General features: G+C 52.9%; 1 protein-coding gene across 6 annotated transcripts in view; it reads right to left on the reverse strand.

The window, feature by feature from the left end:
* Ttc28 (tetratricopeptide repeat domain 28) overlaps window positions 1–24,439 on the reverse strand; it is a 589,332-nt gene that overhangs the window by 26,178 nt on the left and 538,715 nt on the right. For all 6 annotated transcript variants that reach the window (XM_045132336.1, XM_045132335.1, XM_045132337.1 and 3 more), the window contains one exon: window positions 5,875–6,012. In XM_045132336.1, the coding sequence (XP_044988271.1) occupies window positions 5,875–6,012 (138 nt within the window). The remainder of the gene's footprint in view (window positions 1–5,874; window positions 6,013–24,439) is intronic.

Genomic DNA, 24,439 nt, shown 5'->3' on the forward strand with positions numbered 1-24,439 from the left:
CGAGCCCCACCCGGAGCTCCCTCAGCTTCCCGGAGGGACAATGGGAGCTGCAAGCTAGACAGTGCCTGCGGGTGGGTGGGCTCGTGTGGCTATGGGGGGGGGTGACTTTATCAGTACTGGACTCCAGAGGTCACGCCCCCAAGGTTCACTGACAGTCACTGATTCATTCAGAAAATGTTCCTGAGTGGCGCTGTCTCTTTAGGCACGGTCACAGTCTCTGAGGATCTACAGGGCACCAGACACAGGTCATCCTCCGGTGAGGAGGCAGGGGACCCGCCTGTCGGCCTGGCTTGTGTGGCTTTAGCACGGCCACCTGGTGGCATGCTCTGTGGGCCTGCTGGGAGTCAGTGACCTCTGAACCTTGGTCTAGACAGGATTCGGGGTTTCCCCTGCGTGTGCGTGTGTGTGTGTGTGTGTGTGCGCGCGTATGTGTGTGTGTGTGTGTGTGTGTGTGTGTGTGTGACGGGACCCCTGAGGGCAGACACAGCAGCAGGCTGTGGTGAGAGCTCTGCTTATTGGTCATGACAATGGCACAAATGCTGCCCAAGGGCACAGCTGAAGAGCTTTCCTTCTGGGCGGCGGGCGGAGAGACACTGCAGAGGCCATCAAGTGCCCGCGCGTCTCCCGGCTGGGGCCTCCGTGCTCCTCCTATCTCTGCACTGACCTAGATGCTGAGCCCAGAGCCCCCTCAGGCCCCTGCTGCTCTGGGGGGGGGGCACACAGCTCTGGGGAGCTGCTTTCCTCTGAGACAGGGCGCGTGCAGGCGACTCTGGAGTGACGCTCACTACACCGCAGACAGATGTTACAAAGAGCAGTTCTCCCCTGAAGAAGGGACAGCCGCATGGCTCTCCAGAGCTGCCACCGCGTCCTGACACATGGCACATGCCTAGGCCTGCGTGGTCGCTTGCTCAGCGTGGCCCTCGGGGAAGAGCGCCGCCCACTTCACACCCTTGAAAGTCACAGTGCTGGGGACCTTCGCGGGATGCCACGCGTCCGTCTTCACCGTGACAGCTTGTAGGGGACGGCTGCCACACTTGCAGACCGAGGAAGGCCAGGGCCTCGCTAAAGGGACAGGGGCCTGGGGTGGGGGGGCAGGGGCTGTCTGGATGGCAAGGGGGTGTCCCAGAGTAGAGGTTCCCCAACAGCGGTGTCCGCTTGTGGAGTACGGCATACTGCCAGGGCGCACCGGCATCCTGCGGCCCTCCCTCTGGGGCTGCCTTAAACGCCTGGTGCTTCTGTGGCCCAGAGCAGCAGAGATCCTTCGGGGTCCTGTCACTCATCCCAGCAGGTCCTTGCAGAGTCCTCTGACTCTGGAGACCAAGCACGGGTCTTCTCACGGGGCAGACCATCCAGCAGGTGGCGCTGGCTCGCCGTCCAGGAGGCCGCTTCCTGCCAGCTCCACGCGGGCTGACGGCTCGGCCCCAGGCAGAGGCTTTGCTCCTGGTGCACTGTCTTCAGCAGCCTCCGCCAAGAGCGGAAGCGTCACAGCGTGGGCTCTGCCCCTCCCATCTGCTCCCTGCGGTACTGGGCTCTTCCTGCTGGCTCCATTCAGGGGACTGGACAGGAGCCCGCCGGGCAGTCAGAGGGCAGCTCATCTCATATGCCCAAGGGGCAGGGAAGGGGAAAAGAAGACAGGACTGTGGAGAGCGGCCTGCTCAGCGGTGTGGCCCAGCAGCAAGGGCTCTGCATTTCTGGCAAACCTGTAAGGGTCTTGTACTCAGGAGGAGCCCCCCCCCGCCCCGAGCTGTGCTGGTCAGAGCTGCCCATATGCAGAGGGTGCTGAGTGAGGACACTAAAGGCTCCCAGACTGGCACTGGAGAACAGCGCATGTGTGAGCATCGCAAGGCCACTCAGCACTTGTGGGGGGATCGGATGGATGGGGTCTGAGAGGCTAGGCCTCTGACTTGAGTCTGACAGATCTAGACACTAAGCTGACTCTTGTCACTTTCTAGCTGTGAGGCCCCGGGCAGCTGACTTACCTTCTCTGTGTCTCCTTGTTAGAACTGAGGTGTCAGAGGGAATGACTGAGAACCTAGGGCTAAGCACTGCATGGTGCCGCGTGCTTGGTACTGCATGGTGCTTCATGCTTGGTACTGCATGGTGCTGCATGCTTGGAATTGCATGGTGCCTCATGCTTGGTACAGTATCAGCCCATGTGCATGGCTGTCTTCTTGCCAGTGGGCTGTGGGTGATCTAACATCTGTGTGAGTCCTGATGATGGCCCCATCCCTTATTCCCTACCTCCCCCCTCCTTCCTGGCTTCTCTCTCTCTCCTTCCCCCTCCCCTCTGCATTCATTAGTGAAGTGGTACCCGGACCACACTTAACAGCAGCATCGTGCTCAGCACCTTGGGGAGACAGAGGGAAACCAGACCTGCTCTCGCCTTGGATGGGTGTGCAGCCTGAGAGACGAGAGCCTGGGGTCCCTCAGAACAAAGAAGGAAGTGGACAGTGTCCTTGGGCCACAGAAAGTGCCAGGGAATTTCAGATAAAAGACAGGTGGTTCCCAGCTAGGATGGCAGGGGTGGCCTGGGGACAGAGACAGATGTGCATGTGTGTGTGCGTGTCAGAGACAGGGAGACCCTTAGGAAAGCCCTCTCTGGCCGTGTCCAGTGCCAAGCAGAGGCCCTGAGGCAAGAAAGGTAGGTGCAGGGCTCCTGTATGTCAGAGTAGAGGGGACAATGCAGAGTGGGAAAGATGGCATGCAGGCTAGTGACCACCTGGCTCCACTGGGAGAGAATAGGGGGCTTGAGCTGAGGTCTAGTGACCGGCAACCTACCACGGGGTAGGGGTGGAGTCACTCCTAGTGAGGGGCACACCCCGTGCTTGCCACCCATCTGTTGGGAGGCCTGGGTTGGCATCTCGCTCAGCACCAGACACCTTGCAATGGAAGCTGCTCCCAGGATTACAATACAGCAGTTTCCTGTCAACAGTGAATGCTGAGAGAGCAGGTGTGGGGACAGACAGAGGGATGGAGGACCCGAAGAGAGAAGGACGCAGCATAGACCCAGCAGCAGATCCATCTGGGGCTGTTGGTTGCTGGGCATGGGGTGCAAACACTAGCAGGCTTGGGGGGTTCAGGGCTTCACTGGGCCAGGCTGTGGTAGCCCCTTTCCAGGCTTGACTGTCTTATGCAGCCCTGGGCCGCGTCACCCTGGACCGAGGCCTGGAAGGTCCACATGGTGCTGACTGAGCCGTCAAGCAGGAAGCTGGCCTGTGCCTCTGACCGTAGGCATGTGTAGGTGGAGACCAGAGATCAGTATTGAGTATCTTTTAAAAAAATATTTATTTGTTTACTAGAGAGAGAGAATGAGCTCATCAGGGCCTCTAGCCACTGCAGATAAACTGCAGATGCACGCACGACCATGTGCACCTGGCATTAAGTGGGTACTGGGGAATCGAACCTGGGTCCTTTGGGTTTACTGGTAAGCACCTTAGCTGCTAAACAAAGATGCTAAATCATCTTTCCAACCCAGCATCGAGCCCAATATTATGTGACTACTTCTCACCTTACATTTTTTTGTTGTTTTGTTTTGTTTTTCAAGGTAGGGTCTCACTCTAGCTCAGGCTGATTTGGAATTCACTATGTAGTCTCAGGGTGGCCTCAAACTCATGGCGATCCTCCTACCTCTGCCTCCCGAGTGATGGGATTAAAGACGTGCACCACCACGCTCGGCTTCACCTTACTTTTTGAGACAGGGCCTCCCACTGAACCCAGAGTCCACGAATTGGGCTGGACCAGCTAGTCAGCAAGCCCCAGAGGTCCCATCTCCGCCTCCCCGGTGCATGTAGCCACATCTGACATTTTACGTGGCGCTGGCAATCTGAATGCAGAACCTATGTTTTGGCAGCAGCACTTCAGTGCCTGAGCCATCTCTCCAGCACCTCCAGCTGTGTTTTGAACAAACTTGTCACTACGTGATGGGCCTCCTTTCCACGTGGCCTCTGACAGCTGTTTCTTAATTTCCCACCTGCATCTCGACTGCGCCTACGCCTGGGCAGGAACCAGGGACGGAGCGAGCATGCGCTGTGCCCCCCTGTGGGAGACTGCGTCCCTCTGCTGCTGGGCTGTAGGGATGGCAGCAGAGGGAGCACAGTGCTGCAGACTGTCCCGGGTACTGGGCACACTGCAGCGAGGCTGAAAGACACAGGCTGCTTCCTCCATGCCAATACCCGTGGTAGCCACTGTAGCCTCAGGATTGGGAAGGTCTGTGGACCTCAGGGCCCTTTGAGGTGGGGACTTAGGCATGAGCCCGGCTGGGACGTGCCACGGGAGCTGGCCCAGTGGGGTGGAACAGCAGGCTTGGGTCGAGGTGCTTGCTGCTCCCCATCTGGTCCCCAGGGCTGTGCCAGGACTCTGCCTTCTGGAGGGCACTGTCCTACTTAAATGAGCCAGCAAGCCAATGCGTGGTAGTGGGTGCATGGGACCCAGCTCAGAGCTGCTCAAGGGGGGCAAACCATCTCGGCAAAGTCCCTACTGCCTCAGACCCAGAATGCATGGATGAGGACCCCAGACAAGACACACCGGGGTGATCCTTGCTTTCTGTGTTGCCCGGGCCCTGGGAGCATCAGCTTACCACCGCAGGAGGACCAAGAGCCCAGCAGTCTCCCTTGGTGGCTGTCACGTGACAGGCAGGAGGCAAGGTGGGCAGAGTGGGAGGCTGCACCACACGGTGGCCAACACGGCACCCAGGCGCAAGCCGAGCTTCCGTCCCTGCCCGGGTCTGTCCTGACATTACGTTACGGAGTCACACCTCGCCTTGTTCGTGCCACTCCAGGAAGCCGCCATCTGCACAATGCCTTCCGCACATTACTTGCAGGCTGGCTCCTCAGTAAGCACGCTGAAGGGACCTGGGCACAGGGCGTCTGCCCCCATCTCACAGCGGAGGCAGCTTTAGCGGGTGGAGATGGCTCCAGGGAGGACACGGCACGCACGCGTCCCGGCACCCGCCTCCCAGGCAGGAAGCTGGCAGAGCCAGCCATGAGCCCTGCCCACCCCCACACCTTCTTGCCCCCGGCTGGGCTGTGTCCCTTCATGACACGAAGGCCGGAGGCTGGAGGAGGCTTGAGAGCGCAGGGAGCGGGGCGGGATCACTTGCCTCTCTGGCTTCCTTTGGGTCCGGCTGCCGGTGCTGGTGCTTAAGGCCCAGGCTCTACTCTCTTCCCACCCTGCTGAACCCGGGGAAAGTAAATGCATGTTTGTCATCCTGACAGCAAGCCCGGTGTGAGGAAGCCAGGCGGGTTCATATGGGCACGTGGGCACATGACTCCTCGCACAGAAGGCCACCAAGCAGGGCCTGCCCACCTTGCTGAACCCCCCGAGCATTGTCAGTTCAAGCCTGCCCGCCCCACGGGTCAGGACCTGCCTCAGATACCAATCCCGAGAAAACAGGTGTCAGTGTGCTGGCCTGGTGCCTTCACTGTGCCCACCCTTCCCCCATCTGTCACGTGCCAGGGAGCTAGGGTGGGGTGGGGTGTGCTTGGGTCTGGAAGACCTCATTGCCGGGCCCAGCTGGGCTCTCCAATGCCACTGGCTCCTGGGCTCTGCTCGGCCTCCCTGAACTGCAGGCCTGCAAGGCACCCACAGAAGCCAGAAGAGAAGGACGGAGCCACTCAGCTTCCCCCTGAGGTGTGAGTCAATTCACGGGCTGGTGTGGCAGCAGAATGTCCCCCGGACCTCCGCTGTCAAGTGCGGGACTGTGGCCTCAAGCCTGCTGCTTCCTCGTTTAGACTGGAGGTGCCACTGAGAAGCAGAGGCCCTGAGGAGTGTGGTCGTAGGGGAACTGCTGCTGTCCCCTGCCGGGACCAGGGCCAGTGGTGGTCAGGAGCACAGGGAAGCAGGCCACCTCGCCCCTCCTGGGCAGGGCCCACGCACCTGTTGAGGAGGTTGTGGTGGCGCACCATCCGCAGGAAGCCCGTGGGGTCCGTCACTGAGTTGAGCTTGTTCATCTCTTCGAACTGCTGGTCCATCATGTCCCCAGCCTCGCTCTCCGTCTCACTGTTGGCGCAGGCCCTGCGTGACAATGCCAGAGAAGCCCATCAGGGAAAGGAGCCAGTGCCCAGGTCCTGTGACGCGGCCACCCAGTGAACACCGCGTGGTGCCAAGGTCTCCTGACAGCCTCCCACGCCGTGGCTTGCTTGTGCGTGGCCCACGGTCCCCTCCGAGCTGTGAGCGGGACAGACGCTGTGTCCCAGCATCTAGCACAGGCCTGGAGGGGCCGAGGCAAGTGTGGCCATGGGCAGGTCCCGGCACGGCCCCTCGCCCATCCTTCAGAAACAGTACCAGCACCTACGCTTGCTGTGCCAGGCACCATTCCAGGCCCGGGGAGACGGCCGAGAAAGGCATTTCTGGGTGAGACAGATGTGCTCACAGGGGGCGTGGATGGTGGGTGGCGTGGGCACTGTTTGGCAAGGCTGCTCCTTAAGTCCTTTCCCCAAGCTCCGCAATTATGAATGAATGCGCATTCCCTTGACAGCTCTCGGTGACTTCTAAGTGAACAGAGAAACAGTCCCCGGATTCATCTGCATGATGAGAATCATCCAAGGCTGGGCTGGAGAGATGGCTTAGCAGTTAAGGTGCTTGCCTGTGAACCTAAGGACCCAGGTTCAATTCCCCAGTGCCCACATAAGCCAGATGGCACAAGGTGAGCACATGCATCTGGAGTTTGTTTGCAGTGGCTGGAGGCCCTGGTGTGCTCATTCTCTCTCTGTCTACCTCTCTCAAATAAATAAGTAAATAAAATAAAATTAAAATGACCCAAGGCTTATGAATGTAAATGTCACATACTGTGCCCAAGGGGACAAAGATGTCTGTAGCAGGCCAATGCCAAGATAGGCCTCCAGATAGGGTTTCAACTAAGACTGATCTCCATGTTGGTCCAGGGTCACATTCACATCTGCTGAAATGCCCATTGACATCAGTCCATAGGTAGTTCAGCTCACAGGATGACTTCTCTGGAAGTTTCCTGCCGGCCAGGGCCCAGATGGGTAAGTGGGGAGTGTCAGACGGCTAGAGGCAGATGACAGTCTTGTGGACTCTCACAGGCTAGAAATGCGGAGCTCTGGAAAGGCTGGATTCAGCACCTGGGAATACGTGAGTTTACTTGACCCGTGCAAGTGGCCAGGCTAGTGACATCCGTGGCAGAAGGGCCACGAGCCCTTCACTGGTTCATCACGCGTCCAGAGAACTCACTCATGGCTGTCTACTGGACAAACTCGAATGCTGTGTGAGAATGCCAGGCCTGGGTAAGGCTCATTTTGTGTCAACTGATGGAAGGTTCCACCCCAGGCCCACCTCAGGGCCCAGGTGTTAGGCAGGGGTCATTCTGGAGTGTCTGCAGGGTGTTTTGGGGTGAAATGAACCTGGAGTAAAGCTATTGTCCTCATTAGTGTGAACAGACCTCAGCAGGCCTCTGAAGGCCTGAGCAGAACAAGAAGTAAAATGGAAGCAACTCTTTCCATGTCTTCGCCCTCACACTCAAGCCAGGGCTGAAGCGTACACCGTATTCCTGGGTCCCCAGCTCGCTGGCTGCAGAGCCTAAGACCTCCTGGCCTCCAAAACCATGTGAGCAAGTTCCTCACAAGAAATCTCTCTTTTTTTTTTCAGGCTGGAGAGTGCTCAGTGGTTAAGGCACTTGCCTGCAAAGCCTAACAACCTGGGTTTGATTCCCCAGGACCCATGTAAGCCAGATACACAAGTGGGTGCACACATCCAGAGTTCATTTGCAGTGGCTGGAGGCCCTAGTGTACCCATTCTCTCTCTTTTTCTGTCTCCTTCTATTTGTATCTCTGTTTGCAAATAAATAACTATATATATATATATATATATATATATATATATATATATATATGTATATGTATTTTTTTTTTTTAGGTTTTCAAGGTAGAGTCTCACTCTAGCCCAGGCTGACCTGGAATACACTCTGTAGTCTCAAGGTGGCCTTGAACTCACGGCGATCCTCCTACCTCTGCTTCCCAAGTGCTAGGATTAAAGGCGTGTGCCACCATGCCTGGCTTAAACAAAATATTTTAAAAATCTCTTTTATCTCACAACATATTTACAAAAGATATATATATATAATATATTCATTTGTTTTACAAGGTAGTCTCACTCTAGCCTAGACTCACCTGGAAAGTCTCAGGGTGGCCTCAGACTCACAGTGATCCTCCTACCTCAGCCTCCTTTTTCCATATTTTAATGTATATTATTTTACAACAATGTATATGTGTATCTATAACCATTTATACACATCTTTATACACAAGCACATCTATGCTTGTCTTCCCTTTGTTCTGTTTCTCAGGTAGACCCAGACAATGCTTGGGAAGCATCGGTGGTGGCACGGGTCTGTAACCCCAGCTCTCTGGAGGACAGACCATGGCTGTGACTTCAAGGACGGCCTGGGCTACATGCTGAGTTGAGGCTACGAGCAAGATCCTGTCTAAACAGAAACAAAAGCAAACTAAAACAAAACAAAAAAACTGGCAAACAGAAAATACCCGGGCAATAACCTCATAATAACGTCATGCTGACGGCTCCTTTCCTTCCCAGCCCGCCTTGTGGATGTGGCTACTTGAGCACGGCGTTGCCCTTGAGGGGCCTGAGGAATGAATGGCATAAGGCCCTTCCACACAGACGCAGTCTCTGCGTGACAGCCTCCGGAAGGGCTGCTAGTACCTTCTTCTGAGATCTGGCGTGATGGTGGCTCAGAGAAACCCAGCAACCTCAGGTGGCAGGGGACAGGCAGGCACAATGACCTCTATCTCTCTCCCTCCAGGCTCTGAGCTCCCCTATTTCATGCTTCCTCTTTCTGGGGATCTGTGGTGAGACGGTGGAGGACTAAGAATAGGAAACTCTTGGCATTTGAAATCACCAGGACTCTATCGCACTGGCCTGGAGAGAGAGAGAGAGAGAGAGAGAGAGAGAGGGAGAAATAGAGAGATACAGGGAGGTGGCCAGGGTCTCCTGTTGGCCCTGAGCAGTCCCTTGAGAGTGAGGGCCCTTCATAGAGACCCTGGTAAACATCGCTCAATGAGCTCCTCTGTCCAGGGACACATTTATCATCTGAATGTGGAGGCCTGCTCGGAGCTGAAAAATCAACTTGTCACTCAGAGCTTTGCGAAGGGGAGGGCTGGATGGGCTCTATCGGTATTGGCGATCTCTGGTTTTCTCGAGCTGTCAGCCACAGACTGTGCCCTCAGAACCTCACATTTAATGGGCGCATTTGCTGCTTCCTGACCCTCTGGGGAGGAATGCTGAAGGGGAAAACAAACACGCGATGTTACCAACAAGAAAACCTTCCATTTACAGATCAGGCCTCGAGGCTGGGTTACCTAGTCTCCAGGGTGCGGGTCCCAGCCCCACCTCCCAGTCCTTGCCACACCGGTGACGCCCTAGAGTTGGCACGTCACCCAGCGTGGTCACCACAGGCTCTGGTTCCGTTTGTCCTGATGCAATGCTGATGGCTCACTGGACAAGAGTCCGTTACGCCACCTTCACTGCTATCTATCCAGTCTGGCCTGAACCCTTCAGAGCCCCCTGGCTTCTTCCTAGTCCCTGTTATGGTTAATGATCTCCCATCTGAAAATGACCCCTGTTCATGTCACCAAATGCTCTTTGATTCCTGCTTTGATACTGACAGACACAGTCCACCTGCCAACTTGCAGAAGAGAATAAAGCTTGCCATTACCAGAATCCTGCGAGAGGTTAAAAAAAAGGAAGTTACGCTTTGGTTGCATCTCTCATTCACCAGTCATTAGGCTGGTCAGTCCTCAGAAACATCCACTGTGGGGCTGGAGAGATGCCTCAGCAGCTAAGGTGTCTGTCTGCAAAGCCTAACGACCTGTTCAATTTCCCCAGGACCCATGTAAAGCCAGGTGCACAAAATGGCACATGTGTCTGGAGTTCATTTGCAGCAGCTGGAGGCCCTGGCATGCCCATTCTCTCTCTCTCTCTCTTTCTGTCTCACTTCACTCTCTCTCTCTGCTTGTAAATAAATAAAATTTTTTTTTTAATTAAATATAGCCATTGTGAAGCAGGCCTGGTGGCACATGACATCAGCACTTGGGAGGGTAAGGCCGAAGGATTATAGGTTTGAGGCCTGCCAACACTACACAGCAAAATCTTGTCTCAAAGAAAAAAAAATTGTTTTCATTGTGCAATTACTGTGTAGTATAGGTCCTTAGGGCTGGTTCAACTTCAGAAACAAACAGCCTCCGGCCTCGAGAAGCACAGAGAAGGTAATAGATGCGTTGCTCTCCACAGCATGAACATAGATTATAGTGCAGGAGCGCGTGCTCGCTGAACGGAAGGAATGACGGAGATGTGTGGGGGAGGGGAAAGGACGCCCATGCAGAATGAGCCCCAGGGTGTTCAGACCTGTGCCTGGTTTCGGTATCTCTTCTGATGGCCGTGATGTAAAGTGGGGGGTGAGGGAGACCACCGAGAAGCACTGGCTCTGCGGGCAGAACCAGCAGTCACCGCTCAGTAAGGGCAGCAGCAGAAAGCCTTGAGGAGAGGGGCTGTGAACCAGGAGGCAGGTGGGAGGAGAGGAAGGGGGCAGACTGGCCACCTGGCGGCGCGCTGGATGTATCTCTCTACACCCTCGGTCCACTTCTGTTCTGGCCTGTGTACCAAGCTCTGGGCCTATGGTCCTGCCGACTTGTCCTGCCCTTGGACTTGACCACCACACTCCCTCACCCCTTACTCATGGCTCTCTGAGCCTGAGGATTCCGGCGTGGACCACCTGTACTCCTGGACCGGACCCCGGAGGTAGGTAGAGAGCTCTGTTCCAGCTCTGGGTCCCTGGCGGGCACCCGCCCATCAGCCAGAACTGGTCCCCCGCCTGGGCTGATGGAGGTTAGAGTTTAAGTGATCAGAGCATGGGGAACAGAGAGAGCACATGCTGGGAGCATGGGAGGCAGGCGGCGTGGTGAGGGCTGGGTGGGGGGAGACATCTGGAGAGAAGGGCAGCCTTCCAAGTTGCCCACCTGTCCTGCCTGCATCTGCTCCAGGCCCTGCAAGAGCCCAGCCGGCCAGCTCTGGGGAAAAGAAATCACACCGGCTGGGGGCAGGCTCCAAGCCTCCACTGAGAGAAAACAGAGAAAATGGGCCGTGAATCAGTGCTGCGGAGCCCCTGTTCTCAGAGACAGGCTCGGTGAGAGAGTCCAGAGAGGATTTCTATCCGCGAGCGTGGCATCCTGATCGCTCCAAGCACACGCTCTCCATCACGCTCTGACGGCTGGGCTGGAGCCCGGCACAGGCACCCTGTAATTTACGTCCCAGTGTCCTTTGCTAACTCACTCTCTCTGATCCTTCCACTCTCATTTTGAAGCTTTCCCTGCAACAGATGAGCAGTTACTTGCTGAAGATCAGCCACTTGCAAGTCTGGGGAGGGAGACGATGTCAAGAGCTTGTACTCAGCTTCTGGTGCACGCGGCAGGGAAGCTAGCAAGCCGCCAAGCTCCATGCCTGCCCTGCCCGTGGGGAAGGAGCCCAGGCGGTCAAATGGCCCTTCCTTCACAGCCAAGTCCACTTCATGGAGGGCTAAGCTCCTTTGAGGTCTCTGCGCATGACCTTCAGTTTTTTCCAGATCATAAAGATTCCATTTCTAGAAAAGACTTCTTTGACCCACAGGCCCCAAGTGCCAAGTTTTAACCTCTCTTCTCCCTCGTTGCTGACTGGACTAAGTATGGACCCAGCCCTCAACCCTACGTAGCAGACTCCACTCCCAAAATATGAGCACTGGCATTTAGGGTGAGCTGAACATGGCTTCCCTGAGGCTGGCTCTGCAGGCTGTGGCTGAGCATGAAGCGGCCGTGCCAGGCATTTCCTGCTGCGGGCCAGGGGCAGGGAGCGTCTTGCACCCACGACCTGCAGGAAGCAAAAGAGGCAGCTGAGCAGTGCTGGGACAGGCCACCCAGCTGCCCACAGCTCTCTCTCTCCATTGAAAGGCTGGGCCTTAGTTCATGGATTCCCAGCCCTAGCCACACTACAACCCCCTACAGTTTAAACAAGCTTCGGAGAGGACTGGTGCGGGTGCGGCGAAGGGTCCTCAGACCTGTGTGGCCTTGCTGCACCATGGCTGGGGCATTGGTGGGACATGAGAGACATGAGAGCTTGCGGGTGTGCGTGTGAATGCTCACAAACACGTGTGAGACTCGCCCATGCAGGAGGGGCCAACATGAAGACTGCTCTCCTCACAGAAGCCCTCCTGTGGGCCTGCTCACACCAAATCCTGCACTTCCCGGCCAGACGAGGTTGAATGCACCTCGTCACACCCTGCTAGCAGCCTGGCCCTCCTGCACTGGCTGTCCACACTCCCCTGGGGGAGTAGCGGTGGCTTACCAGAAATTCAGGCACTGTCACACACCCACCGTCTCTAGGGAAAGGCTTAGCCTTGGATGAGACTTCTCGCTCCCATGTCACTCTAGAAACCGCTTTTCTTTGTATTCTATTTACACTGTTATCTCACAGTTGTTTTATTTCTAGAACAATCCTGGTGTCTGAAGGCAAGTGATACGTTTAACTGCCAGGAACCTATGCCCACAAACACACACATGCTCATACAGAAACCTGTGCACACACATGAACCAATGCATATGCAGGAACCAATGCAAACGCAGGAACCTATGCACACACATGAACCTTTGCACATACATGAACCTTTTCACACACACACACACACACATGCACACACAAGAACCTATGCGCACACACACGTGCACACATAGGAACATATGCCCACACACGTGGGAATAATCAATACATTCTGACTAATGCTTTGATTGTTAAACTGATAAAATCCTCTTCCAAAATGCTTTCTTAAGAAAATCATCAGATTAAACAAGCAAATAAGCAAGCAAACAAACAAGGGGCTTCTAGCCTTTGAGCCCCAGCACAACTGTGTCATTTAAACTCAAGCGCTTTGTGAGTGCCCCACTCATCTCGTGGCCCGGGATTGGCTAGTCTGTAGTTAAGTGTCAACAGGACAAACTGGGGCTTTTTCCTAGTCTCTCTGCTCTTGGTAAACACAGTGATCAAGCAAATGAGATGGTTTCCCTTCCGCCAGCTCCACAGTGTGCAGGATACAGCAAGGCTGTAATTGATTCGAAGTTCTGCTTTCTTATTTTTGGAATCTTTGCTGGGGAGGCATTGGCAATGGTGTTCTCCCTGCCAATGAAGCTCCTGAGCCCTCCACACCATGGATTTGGTTCAGTCACATGGGCAGAGACAATTCCACTGGTATAAATGATGTAACAGTGCGAAGAGTCAAAAACTCCCAAGCCTGGGAGATGGGATGATATCTTATCCTTCTGCAAACTTCCACGGGATATAAGGCAAGTAAAGTTTACCCCGTCATAGGTGAACTGAGAGCTAACTATAGATGGATGGCCAATGTGCAGGTGGCATCTCACATGGGCACAGGTACCCGTCAAGCAGGCATGGACTCAAGGGACATTTCCCTCCCCGGTTTCTGCGAGTTCCCGTGGGGGCCACACAGGAATCAGACGCACATGCCCTCTCTCCCGGGCACCCATTGCTTAGTGGAGAAAGTGGCCCCACCACACAGCAGCCCTGGCAGAAGGCAAGTGGGAGCTGCCTCTGCGATGTGGTAGGAGCGCCTAGTGGAGGTTCTCCTTATTCTAGTACTTAGTGCTCACCTTGGTGAAAACCAAGATCAAATAGTCCCATCACATAATCAGCTGTGCGTTCTCCACGAGGATGTCGGTGGTAAAGGCATAAAGTTGATGGGAAAGATGAGGCCGTGAGGCGGTGGAAACACACCCCCAGCCCTGCACAGCCAACGAGCTCTGCTGTCTCCGGGCCAGTGCCAGCCCGGTGAGGTGTGAGTGTGTGTGTGCACATACATTGGTGCATAGGACACCGAGTGTCAACTTGGGACCTCTGCACAGAGGTGACAAGCACGGTGTCTTATCAGGTAGAACAGGGGCAGTGCTGGGCCTCCTCCGTCTCCAGGCACAGGGAGGACATGGGTGTTTTCCTCACGGGTGTGCACATATGAACACACACACGCATACATCACACCCACAGCACACACGCGACATCACACGTACAAAGCATTTAAACATGGGCAAGATTATTCTTATGGAGCCCCCTACCCCCCGTAGGCTTTCTCTGCAGGAGCCCACAGATGCTCACCACTGGAAGCCAGCGTGAACCCTGCTATCCAGGCCACAGTTTTTCTAGTACAGGGGTTTTAAAAGCTTTTTCTCTAAGCCCGGCGTGGTGGCGCACGCCTTTAATCCCAGCACTGGAGAGGCAGAGCTAGGAGGATTGCCATGAGTTTGAGGCCACCCTGAGACTACATAGTGAATTCCAGGTCAGCCTGGGCTAGAGAGAGACTCTACCTTTAAAAACCAAAAATAAATAAATAAATAAATAAAAAATAAACACAAAACAACAACAAAAGCCACAGCAACCTTTTTCTTGAGAACCTTTTTGGCACAATAAAATTTTTCATGATCCTGGATACACAGGTAAACAAACCAAACATTTGTTTGTAATAGATCACAAGGAAATTTATTTTCACACAGTTCTTTGGTATATTGTGATAGTTAATCTTCACTGTCAACTTGACTAGATGTGGAATTACCTAGGAGACACAACTTTAACGGGGCTTGTCTTTGAGGGTGTTTACAGAGGAGGAAAGACCCACTCTGAATGTGGGGGGCATCATCCCAGGGGCTGGGGTCCCAGGCTGATCAAGAGGAGAGCCAGCGGGGCACTCACCTACCTTTCTTTCTTCCTTCCTTCCTTCCTTCCTTCCTTCCTTCCTTCCTTCCTTCCTTCCTTCCTTTCTTCCTTCCCTCCCTCCCTCCCTCCCTCCCTCCCTCCCTCCTTCCCTTCCCTTCCCTTCCCTTCCCTTCCCTTCCCTTCCCTTCCCTTCCCTTCCCTTCCCTTCCCTTCCCTTCCCTTCCCTTCCCTTCCCTTCCCTTCCCTTCCCTTCCCTTCCCTTCCCTTCCCTTCCCTTCTTCTTTCTTTCTTTCTTTCTTTCTTTCTTTCTTTCTTTCTTTCTTTCTTTCTTTCTTTCTTTCTTTCTTTCTTTCAAGGTAGGGTCTGATCTGGAATTCACTATGTAGTCTCAGGGTGGCCTGGCACTCACAGCAATCCTCCTACCTCTGCCTCCCGAATGCTAGGATTAAAGGTGGGTGCCACCACACCTTATGTATGTTTCTTTTTTTTTAATTTTTAAAATTTTATTTACTTATTTAAGAGAGAGAGAGAGAGAGAGAGAGAGGCAGTTAGAGAGAAAGAGAATCAGCACGCCAGGGCCTCCAACCATTGCAAAAAAAACCAAACTCCAGATGCATGTGCCACCTGTGCATCTGGTTCATGTGGGTCCTGAGGAATTGAACCTGGGTCCTTTGGCTTGCTTTGCAGGCAAGTGCCTTAACTGCTAAGTTATTTCTCCAGCCTATCATGTCTGTTTCTTAACTGTAGATCCAGTGTGACCAGCCAATGTGAACACCATGATTGATACCACCCTTGCAAATCCGGAGTCAAAATGAGCTCTCCTATGATAAGTTGTCTTTTTGTCTCACAGCACTTGGCCATAGTGATGACCAAAGTAAGTAATCCAGGTAAGTTTTTGTTTGTTTGTTTGTTTTTGTTTTTCCGGATAGGGTCTTGCTTAAGCCCAGGCTGACCTGGAATTCACTATGTAGTCTCAAGGTGGCCTGGAACTCATGGTGATCCTCCTACCTCTGCCTCCTAAGTGCTGGGGTTAAAGGTGTGCACCACCATGCCCGGTTAACCCATATAATTTTGACATACTGATGATACGCCTGGTTATTTTTTGCATAAAGAATTAAATCTTGGCTGGGCTAGAATGAGACCGTACCTTGAGAAACCACGCACACACACAAAGATGTGACCCATAAAAATACTGCCGATAATAACATACAATAGTCTTGAGTCTGAGCCAAGGTGAGAGTGTGTGTGGTACAAAGAGCCAATGTGTGTTTAGAATTGAGGCTCCTGTGAAGCCACGTTACGCAACATAGGTGAGTGCTTCCAAAAACATTTCAGATTCGTTACCCATTTGTTGTAGAATCAATGTATGGTGTCTCATATTCAGAAACCTTTTACTATTGTCAACGTTTCCACAATCCTCCTATTCAGTTACGCAGTCTTCCCGCCCATTCACGAAGCTGGATCTAGAACCAGTCTGGCTTTCACAAGTCATCTCCACCACTACCTGGGAGGAGGCTGCTCTGTCCGGCCCACACCCTGCCCAATCCACACTCCCTGCTTCGCTCCGGCGCTGCCTTCCATCCATCCTGGTCTGTCCACACATGGGCAAATCATGCCTCTTCCTCCATGACTGGCTCAGATGCCTTTCTTTTAGGAAAGCCTCTCTTTAAAAAATATATTTTATTTACTTGCAAGCAGAGAAAGATAGATGCACACACACACACACACACACACACGAGAGAGAGAGAGAGAGAGAGAGAGAGAGAGAGAGAGAGAGAATGGGCATACAAGGGCTCTAGCTGCTGTAAACCGACTCCAGATACATGCACCTTTTTGTGCATCTGGCTTTACATGGGAACTGGGGAATCAAACCCGGGTCATCAGGCTGTTACAGGCAAGCGCCTTAATGGCTGAGCCATCTCTCCAGCCCAGGAAAGCCTCGCTTGACCTGAACTCCCATGTCCTACGCAAGCGCCCTCTCTGTGCACCTCCAGCACCTGGCAGTGATCACCCAGTGGGGCCTAGGTGGCTTGCAGCCTGCCCCCCTTTGCCCGGGCTGGCTGGGTCCCATGGCTCTGTCCTCACAGGTCTGGGCTTGGCCTAAGCTCAGCACAGGCTGGGTCAGAACACGGGGCTCCTGAGGCACACCCCTGTCCCACAATACATCACCACACGTGCACGGGATGCACGCGCATCACACACATCAACACATCAACACAACTGGGGAAACACCAGCACCAAGTTAGCCTCCGGCCTCTGCCAGGAGACCCAAGTTAGCCACTGGAAAACCAAAACGGTGCTGGTTTCACAGCAACTGTAAAGACTTCCTCCCTAGAACCTCGAACTTTCTTCCTGTGAGGTGACCCTCTGAGAAAGGGCAGGTGGCCGTGGAGAGGACTTGTGTTTGCTGTCCAGCAGGGCGGGGCTGGGGTCAGGCTGCGGGAGCTCTTGGGCCTCGGTGTCCACTCAGGCTGGCCCTGAGGGTACAGCTCCTGGCTGCCTTTTCCTCACTCTGTCTGGGGACCGTTCGGGCTTGTGGTGGCCCCCGCCTCACTTCCAGTGGGGCCCTGAGTGCACCCAGTGTGTGTGTGGGGGGGTCTGCAGCTGCTGCAGCGAGCACACAGGCCTCCCACCAGGGTAGCAGCTCTGGGCCCTTCTAGCGAGTCTGGTCCGAGGTCCCAGTTTAAAGGAGTTGTGGGTGTTACTACTAACAGCCCAGCTCGATTACTGAGCATCAGGGTCCTGCTCCCATATTATCTTTCATCTTTGTAGCAGAAGACAGCAGGAAGATCTTTTATCTCTGTTAAACACTTCGAGAAGGGACAGGGGGACTTGCCCAGACCCCTGTCCAAGGTCCCACGGGGAGTGAACAACCAAACAGGGCCAGGGATGGATGAGTTTGCCTCGAGGTCTACAACTTCTGTGCGACCCTCACCGTCTGAGGACACAGGCATTGATTTGGGATGACCCCCCCCTCTCTCTTTCCCTCCCTCCCTTCCATCTCTCTCTCTCTTTGAGGTAGGGTCTCACTCTAGCCCAGGCTGATCTGGAATTCACTATGGAGTCTCAGGGTGGCCTTGAACTCACAGTGATCCTCCTACCTCTGCTTCCCAAACGCTGGGATCAAAGGCGTGTGCCACCCTGCTGGGTGTGGGATCGCGCTGGCCAAGGGCAGCCAGGCTGGGAAGCCCAAGCGGACCGAGGCATCTGCCCTAACTACCTCAGCTCCCAGCGGCAGCAGCTCCTGTGCCGTGCACACATGTTTTGGCTGCGTTTGACTTGGTGCTCTCGGGCCCACGCACTGGCTATTGAAGCTGATGTTGTCTGCAGCATCACCATGAGGTCCGTTTCCCTGTCCGCTGCGAGCCGAGAAGGCCTGGGGGCGGGGGGGGGGGCAGGTGCAGCCCGGGGCGGGGTGTGCAGGCGGGGGCGTCCTCTCGCCAGCCCTTCAGGCAGAGGCCCGCAGCAGTCCGTGTTCAACCGCATTTGTCTCCGACAATTGCACTGATGCGAGTTACAAAGAAAAGCAGAATGACCCCTTTAACGAATGAAGAAGAGACGTGGGCTCAGCTAATGAGAATATTACAGCCCCCGCCGAGGAGGCTTGTAATGCAGTCTTCCAGCTAGACTCACGGCACACTGCGGGAGTGCCCCCCTCGGAGCTGCTCTACGGCAAGACCCCCATATGTCACGGTGCAAATGCATGTGCTGACATACAAGGGAGAAACGAGGGGGGCTGTTTTTATAAGCCTCTGAATCTAGGCAAACTAACCATATTTAAAATTTCTGTTAAAAAAAAGTCACCACCAGTCACCAGTTTGGTCTGGAAAATAAGACCACTAAGCAGAGTCAAGAAGCCCCCAACTTCTTGGCAAAGACCTAGGGAAAGGAGCATTTTTCCCCTCCCAATACTTTCTTTTGCCTCCCTTCTCCCACCCTTTCCACTGAACCTCTTCTCTCCAACTCGCAAAGGGCTTTTGAAAACAGAGGGTGCTGGGTTGGAGAGATTGCTCAGTGGTTAAGGCGTTTGACTGCAAAGCCTAATGATTGGGGTTTGACTCTCCAATACCCACATAAAGCCAGATGCACAAAGTGGCACATGCCTCTGGAGTTTGTTTGCAATAGTTTGAGTCTCTGGTACACCCATTCTCTCTTTCCTTGCAAATAAATACATAAAACATCACTAAAAAAATAAAATAAACTGAGCGTGGTGGCGCATGCCTTTAATCCCAGCAATCGGGAGGCAGAGGTAGGAGGATTGTCGTGAGTTTGAGGCCACCCTGAGACTCCATAGTGAATTCCAGGTCAGCCTGGGCTAGAGTGAGACCCTACCTCGAAAAACCAAAATAAATAAATGAATAAATAAATACAATAAAGGATGCCAAGCCTAGTGTTTATACCTTTAATCTCAGCACTTGGGACAGGTTGGAAGACCACATGCATCTGAGGCCAGCTTGGAGCTGAAGAGTGAGTCCCAGGTTAGCCTGGGCTAGAGGGAGACCCTATCTCATGCCTTGGGGTATGTGGGGGGGGGGGGGGAGAATAGAGGATGTAGTGCCTAAAAGAAAGTAGAGGTGAGGGAGTTCTAGAATCGTCCCAAGATCTTCCATGAGACACAGCTGGGAAAGAGAGCCTAGAGGAGAACGTGACTCCTATTCCCCCTGGAGAGCCATCACACCCATCCTCAGGATCTCCGGCCCAGGGAACTCTGGGTTTGGCGGTTCACAGAGACACCCGTTTTCTGAGGCGAGGCGAGGCGAGGCAGAGCAGCCAGCACAGGACTTCCTTTTGTTGGCATGGAAGTTCTTTGCAGCAAAGCCCATTTCCTCCTCACTGAAATTGGATTTTCTGAAAGGATCCATTGCCCCCTCTCTCTTCCAGATGCCGGGGTACAGCGCTGTACAAAGAGCTGCTGGCTGGTGTCGTTCTTGTCTTTTTCTGCCACATTAACCCAGTAGGGGGTTTTACAGCCTGAGATTCTGAAAAGCTGTTGTCAAGCCGTGAAAGCCCCCCAAATGCAACTTAAATGGTTATTAGCTGGCTGGAAACGTCCCCTGCATTCTAATACCTCCATTTAAATAACAATCATAAAGAAAACAGTAACAATAAGAGTAAACTCCATGCCTTCACAGCCACGATTACACCCTACCACCCACAGTCCACATGGTCCCAGTGGATTGACGTGGGGCCGGGTGAGGGCATGGCTTTTGGCTTGGTGGGCGCAGGCCGGATTGTGAAATCGGCCAGCAGGGGTCGCCCAAGCCATCTAGCAGCTAAATGGAAGCTTCAGAGACTGTGGCTAATTCCTTTAAACAATCCAAGGCACAGACAAAAGAGCCAAGGGGGTTCCTTGCTCTATTAAAAGCCCTGAAACACACGTACTTGCCAAGTGGAAAGTGCAGAATTAATTGGAAAAAGAGATGGAATTTGTATTCCTCAGCTCCCTCGGGGGTTCTGTAATTAATAAATATTTGTGAACCCTCTGATAAGCATGAAGTACCATATATGTGCTAAACAAAACCAGCATTTGCAGGCACCAAGCTATACTCACAGCATGTCCCGTAGGAGATTAGAAGACATGAAAATGAAGAATGAGGGTAATGATAACAGAGCCATCTAGCAACCGTTGCCACGGGCTGGGTCTTTCCCCTCAATTACTGCTTCTCTTATGATGGTCCCTGACCAGAACTATTAGTGTTATTCCCATTTCATAGATTTTTGCTTAAGACCTGTCCCCCCTCCAAACCACACGAAATCTAGTCACCGCCCCAGGAAGGCCCTCCAGGGAGTGGAATTTAAACTGGGCAGTCATGTCTGACCTTTCCATCTTCCCAGCTCGTGTCTTCCTCAGCCCTATTGTATGACCAGCACAGCAAAATGTTATGTGTTCTTATTTTGGGGGGGGGGGGAATTCCCTGAAGAAAGAGCGGTCCCAGAAACATGACCAACCGTTCTCAGGATAATTAATGAAGTACAAATTGTGTAGGTAATGCCAAACAAAAATCGATCTGGCTGTGGGGCTTCTAGAACAATGTCTTGTGTGCTTTCATTTCCTTATGTGTGTGTAGTCAAGACTCTGACATGTCTATAGACGTGACGAGTCTGGCAGGTATATTCTGTGGTCTTAATTGCTGAATGATTACAAAATAACTAAACAAGAGGTGCCAGGTGGCCCCATGGCTTTATTCATTTCTTTCTGGAGAGGAGCAAGATCATAAAGTCTTCCCTGACACAACAGGTTTCTATGGTTACACGAGAACGTAAATATATTATATGTCCTGGGCAACGTGAAAGGACCAGCCAGGCGCCGCGTGCAGCAGACCCCCAGAGGGAGAGCGCTCGTGTGGATGTGGCTCTCAGCAGCCAGCTCAATATTTGTTTCTGGGCTTACGGCGGGGTAGGAGCAGGAATGAAAGGCTGTCTGCACAGCTCAGCGGCTGCATGGGCATGATAGCCACACTGACATGCCGGGGGATGGAACGGCTTCTGCTTTGTCGGGCTTGCAAAGTGGCCCTTGGTGACCTCTGAGGGGCAGACGCCGTGTCCATTCTCCACTCCTGGATGCAGGGCGGCCCGGTTTCTCCCACTGGGTAGCTATTCAGATGGAATCCTTGGGGACCCAAACTCTTCTGCCAGCTTCCTGCACTGTTTGCATCCTTAAAAATGATATATATTTAGTTGAGGGGGGAAAAGAGAGAGAAACGGAGAATGAATGGGTATGCCAAGGCCTCCAGCCACTGCAAAAAACTCCAGACACATGTGCCAACATGTTCATCTGGCTTATGTGGGTGCTGGGGAGTCAAACCTGGGTGTTTAGGCTTTGCAGATAAGCGCTTTAACCAGTAAGTCATCTCTCCAGCCCTTGTTTGCATCTTGAGAATCTTTTATAAAATTAATTATTTTTTCAAAGTAGGGTCTCACTTTAGCTCAGCTGACCTGGAATTCACTATGGAGTCTCAGGGTGGCCTTGAACTCGTGGTGATCCTCCTACCTCTGCCTTCCTAGTGCTGGGATTAAAGTTGTGCACCACCACACCTGGCTTAAAATTTTATTTTTATTTTTTTTTAAGAGAGAGTGAGGGGAAGAAATAGAATTGGCGTGCCAGGGCCTTAGCCATTGCAATCAGATGCCAGACACTTGCGCCACCTAGTGGGCATGTGCGACCTTGCACTTGCCTCACCTCTCTGTGTCTGGCTTATGTGGAATCTGGAGAGTCGAACATGGATCCTTAGGCTTCACAGACAAGTGACTTAACCGCTAAGCCATCTCTACAGCCCCTATTTTAATTTTTTAAAAATATTTTTATTTATTTATTTGTAAGCAAAGAGAGACAGACAGAGAATGGGCATGCCAGGGCCTCCTGCTTCTGCCAGCAAATCCCAGATGCATGCACTACTTTTATGCACCTGGTTTTAGGTGGGTGCTGGGGCATTGAACCTGGTTGTTAGGTTTGTAGTCAAGTGCCTTAACCTCAGAGCCATTTCTCCAGCACCTAGATTCTTTTTAAAAATCATTTATTTATTTATTTAAGATGGGGGTAGAGAGGGAGAGAAAGAGACAGATAGAAAGAATGGGTTGTCAGGGCCTTTCAACCACTGCAAACAAACTCAAGACACACATGTGCCACCTTGTGCATCTGGTTTATGTGGGTCCTGGGGAATTGAACCTGGGTCCTTTGGTTTTGCAGGCAAGGCAAGCGTCTTAACTGCTAAGCCATCTCTCCAGCCCATAGAGTCTTTTTTTTTTTTTTTTTTTTTTTTTTTTTTTTTTTTTGAGATAGGGTCTCACTCTAACCTAGGCTGACTTGCAATTCACAAGGGTGGCATTGAACTCATGGTGATCCTCCTACCTCTGCCTCCCATGTGCTGGGAGTAAAGGCATGCACCATCATACCTGGCTTGATTCTTCTTCTTCTTCTCTCTCTCTCTCTCTCTCTGTGTGTGTGTTGGTGGGGGTAGGGTCTCACTCTAGCTCAGACTAACCTGGAATTCACAATGCAGTCTCAGGCTGGCCTTGAATTCACAGCAATCCTTCTACCTCTGTCTTCTGCGTGCTGGGGTTAAAGATGTGCACCACCACACCTGGCCATTTGCATCTTTAGAGGAGTATAACACCAACCAAGAACTGCCGGTCCCATTCCGAGACAGGACATAGTTGGAGACTTCTCAGTCAGGATGTACTATTAGCATCAAGAAAAGTAAAGGATTAGAAACATTCCATATTATTAGAACTCAGGAGAGAATGCTGAAAAATTCAAATTGTAAGGGCCAGGGGAATAAGGGCTCCGGTTTCTAGTTCCCATTGCATAAATTGCAAAGCAATGTGAACTTAAGAGATGCTGCCGCCAGTGAAATGAGAACCCTCAAGGCCCGGGCTGCAGCCTCTCCCTGCTTTCCCTAAAGTGCTTCATGAGTCACCTGTCCATGCTTATCCCAGGGGCCCTGGACACAGGAGAGTGGTCACAGGGCATCAGAGCCATTGCTCCACTCCCTTTTGTGCCCATTGTCTATTTTCTCTCCCTTTCCCATGGAATCTTACTGCGTAACCCTGGCTGCCTCAGCTTTCTGAGTGCTGGAATTCCAGGTGTGCACTCCCAGGCCCGCATCCTGTTTTCCATTATTATTATTATTATTATTATTATTATTATTATTATTATTATCATTATCATTATTATTTTGCCTTTTCAAGGTAGGGTCTCGCTGTAGCTCAGGCTGACCTGGAATTCACTCTGTATTCTCAGGGTGGCCTTGAACACACGGCGATCCTCCCACCTCTGCTGCCCGAGTGCTGGGATTAAAGGTGTGCGCCACCACACCCGACCTGTTTTCCTTTTTAATGATTAGAAAAAAGGAAGGACAGACCATCAATGCCTAGGATGGAATGATGGAAAGACATGTCCACATGGAGAAGGCGTGCACTGGTGTTCTTTGGAGCAAGGGGACTGTGCCTGCTGCAGGATATGCTGTGAGGAAGACCTTAGCACAACTTGATGCTTGCTAGCCAAGGGCCAGGTTAAACCTGGCCCCGCGACTCAGCTCAGCGAGCCAGAGGGATGATGGGGCTGGGAAAACAGCATAGGGACATAGAGAAAAGCCTCAGAGGAAGACAGGACACGTGTGTTGGGTTTGAAGGAGGTAACCTCCCACTGCTGCCTTTCACGATCCAAAAATGTGACGGTGCGGAAGACTAAAGGGCAAGCTGCGGCCACCCCAGACAGTCCCGCAGGCAGGAGGCTGCTTGCTGAGATGAGGCCTCCTAATGAGTATCTTGGGTGAGCTTGACATGCAAATACCAGGCTGAGCCCATGCCAAAGGTCCCTCTTGGGTTTGGGGCCATCTCAGCTGGCTGCCGTGTACACCACATGCACGATGTAAAGCCAGCATTTCTGGGCTGAAATGTAGGGTTCCAAACATGTCATTTGGATTTCATTTCATGGCTTCTGAGCCATGCCCATGGCCCAGATAAAAGGAAAAAGGAGTGAGGAACAAATCACGAGTGAGTCAGGGGTGTGGCAAAGGAAGGGGCAGAAGGGGGACATGGCGACGGCTTCCAACCTGCCATCTTGCCCCTTTATGTAACGTGACAATCCTGTCGAGCAGCCAGCATCTCTTGTGGGCTCCCCTCCAGCACTGATCCGCTCCCAGCGCCTGCCACTCTATACCCCTGGAATGTTCTGCCCGCTTTACACAGCCCACATCTCAACTCTGCTTACTGGGCACCTCACC

This window comes from Jaculus jaculus, chromosome 13, assembly GCF_020740685.1.
Source record: "Jaculus jaculus isolate mJacJac1 chromosome 13, mJacJac1.mat.Y.cur, whole genome shotgun sequence".
Taxonomy (NCBI): domain Eukaryota; kingdom Metazoa; phylum Chordata; class Mammalia; order Rodentia; family Dipodidae; genus Jaculus; species Jaculus jaculus.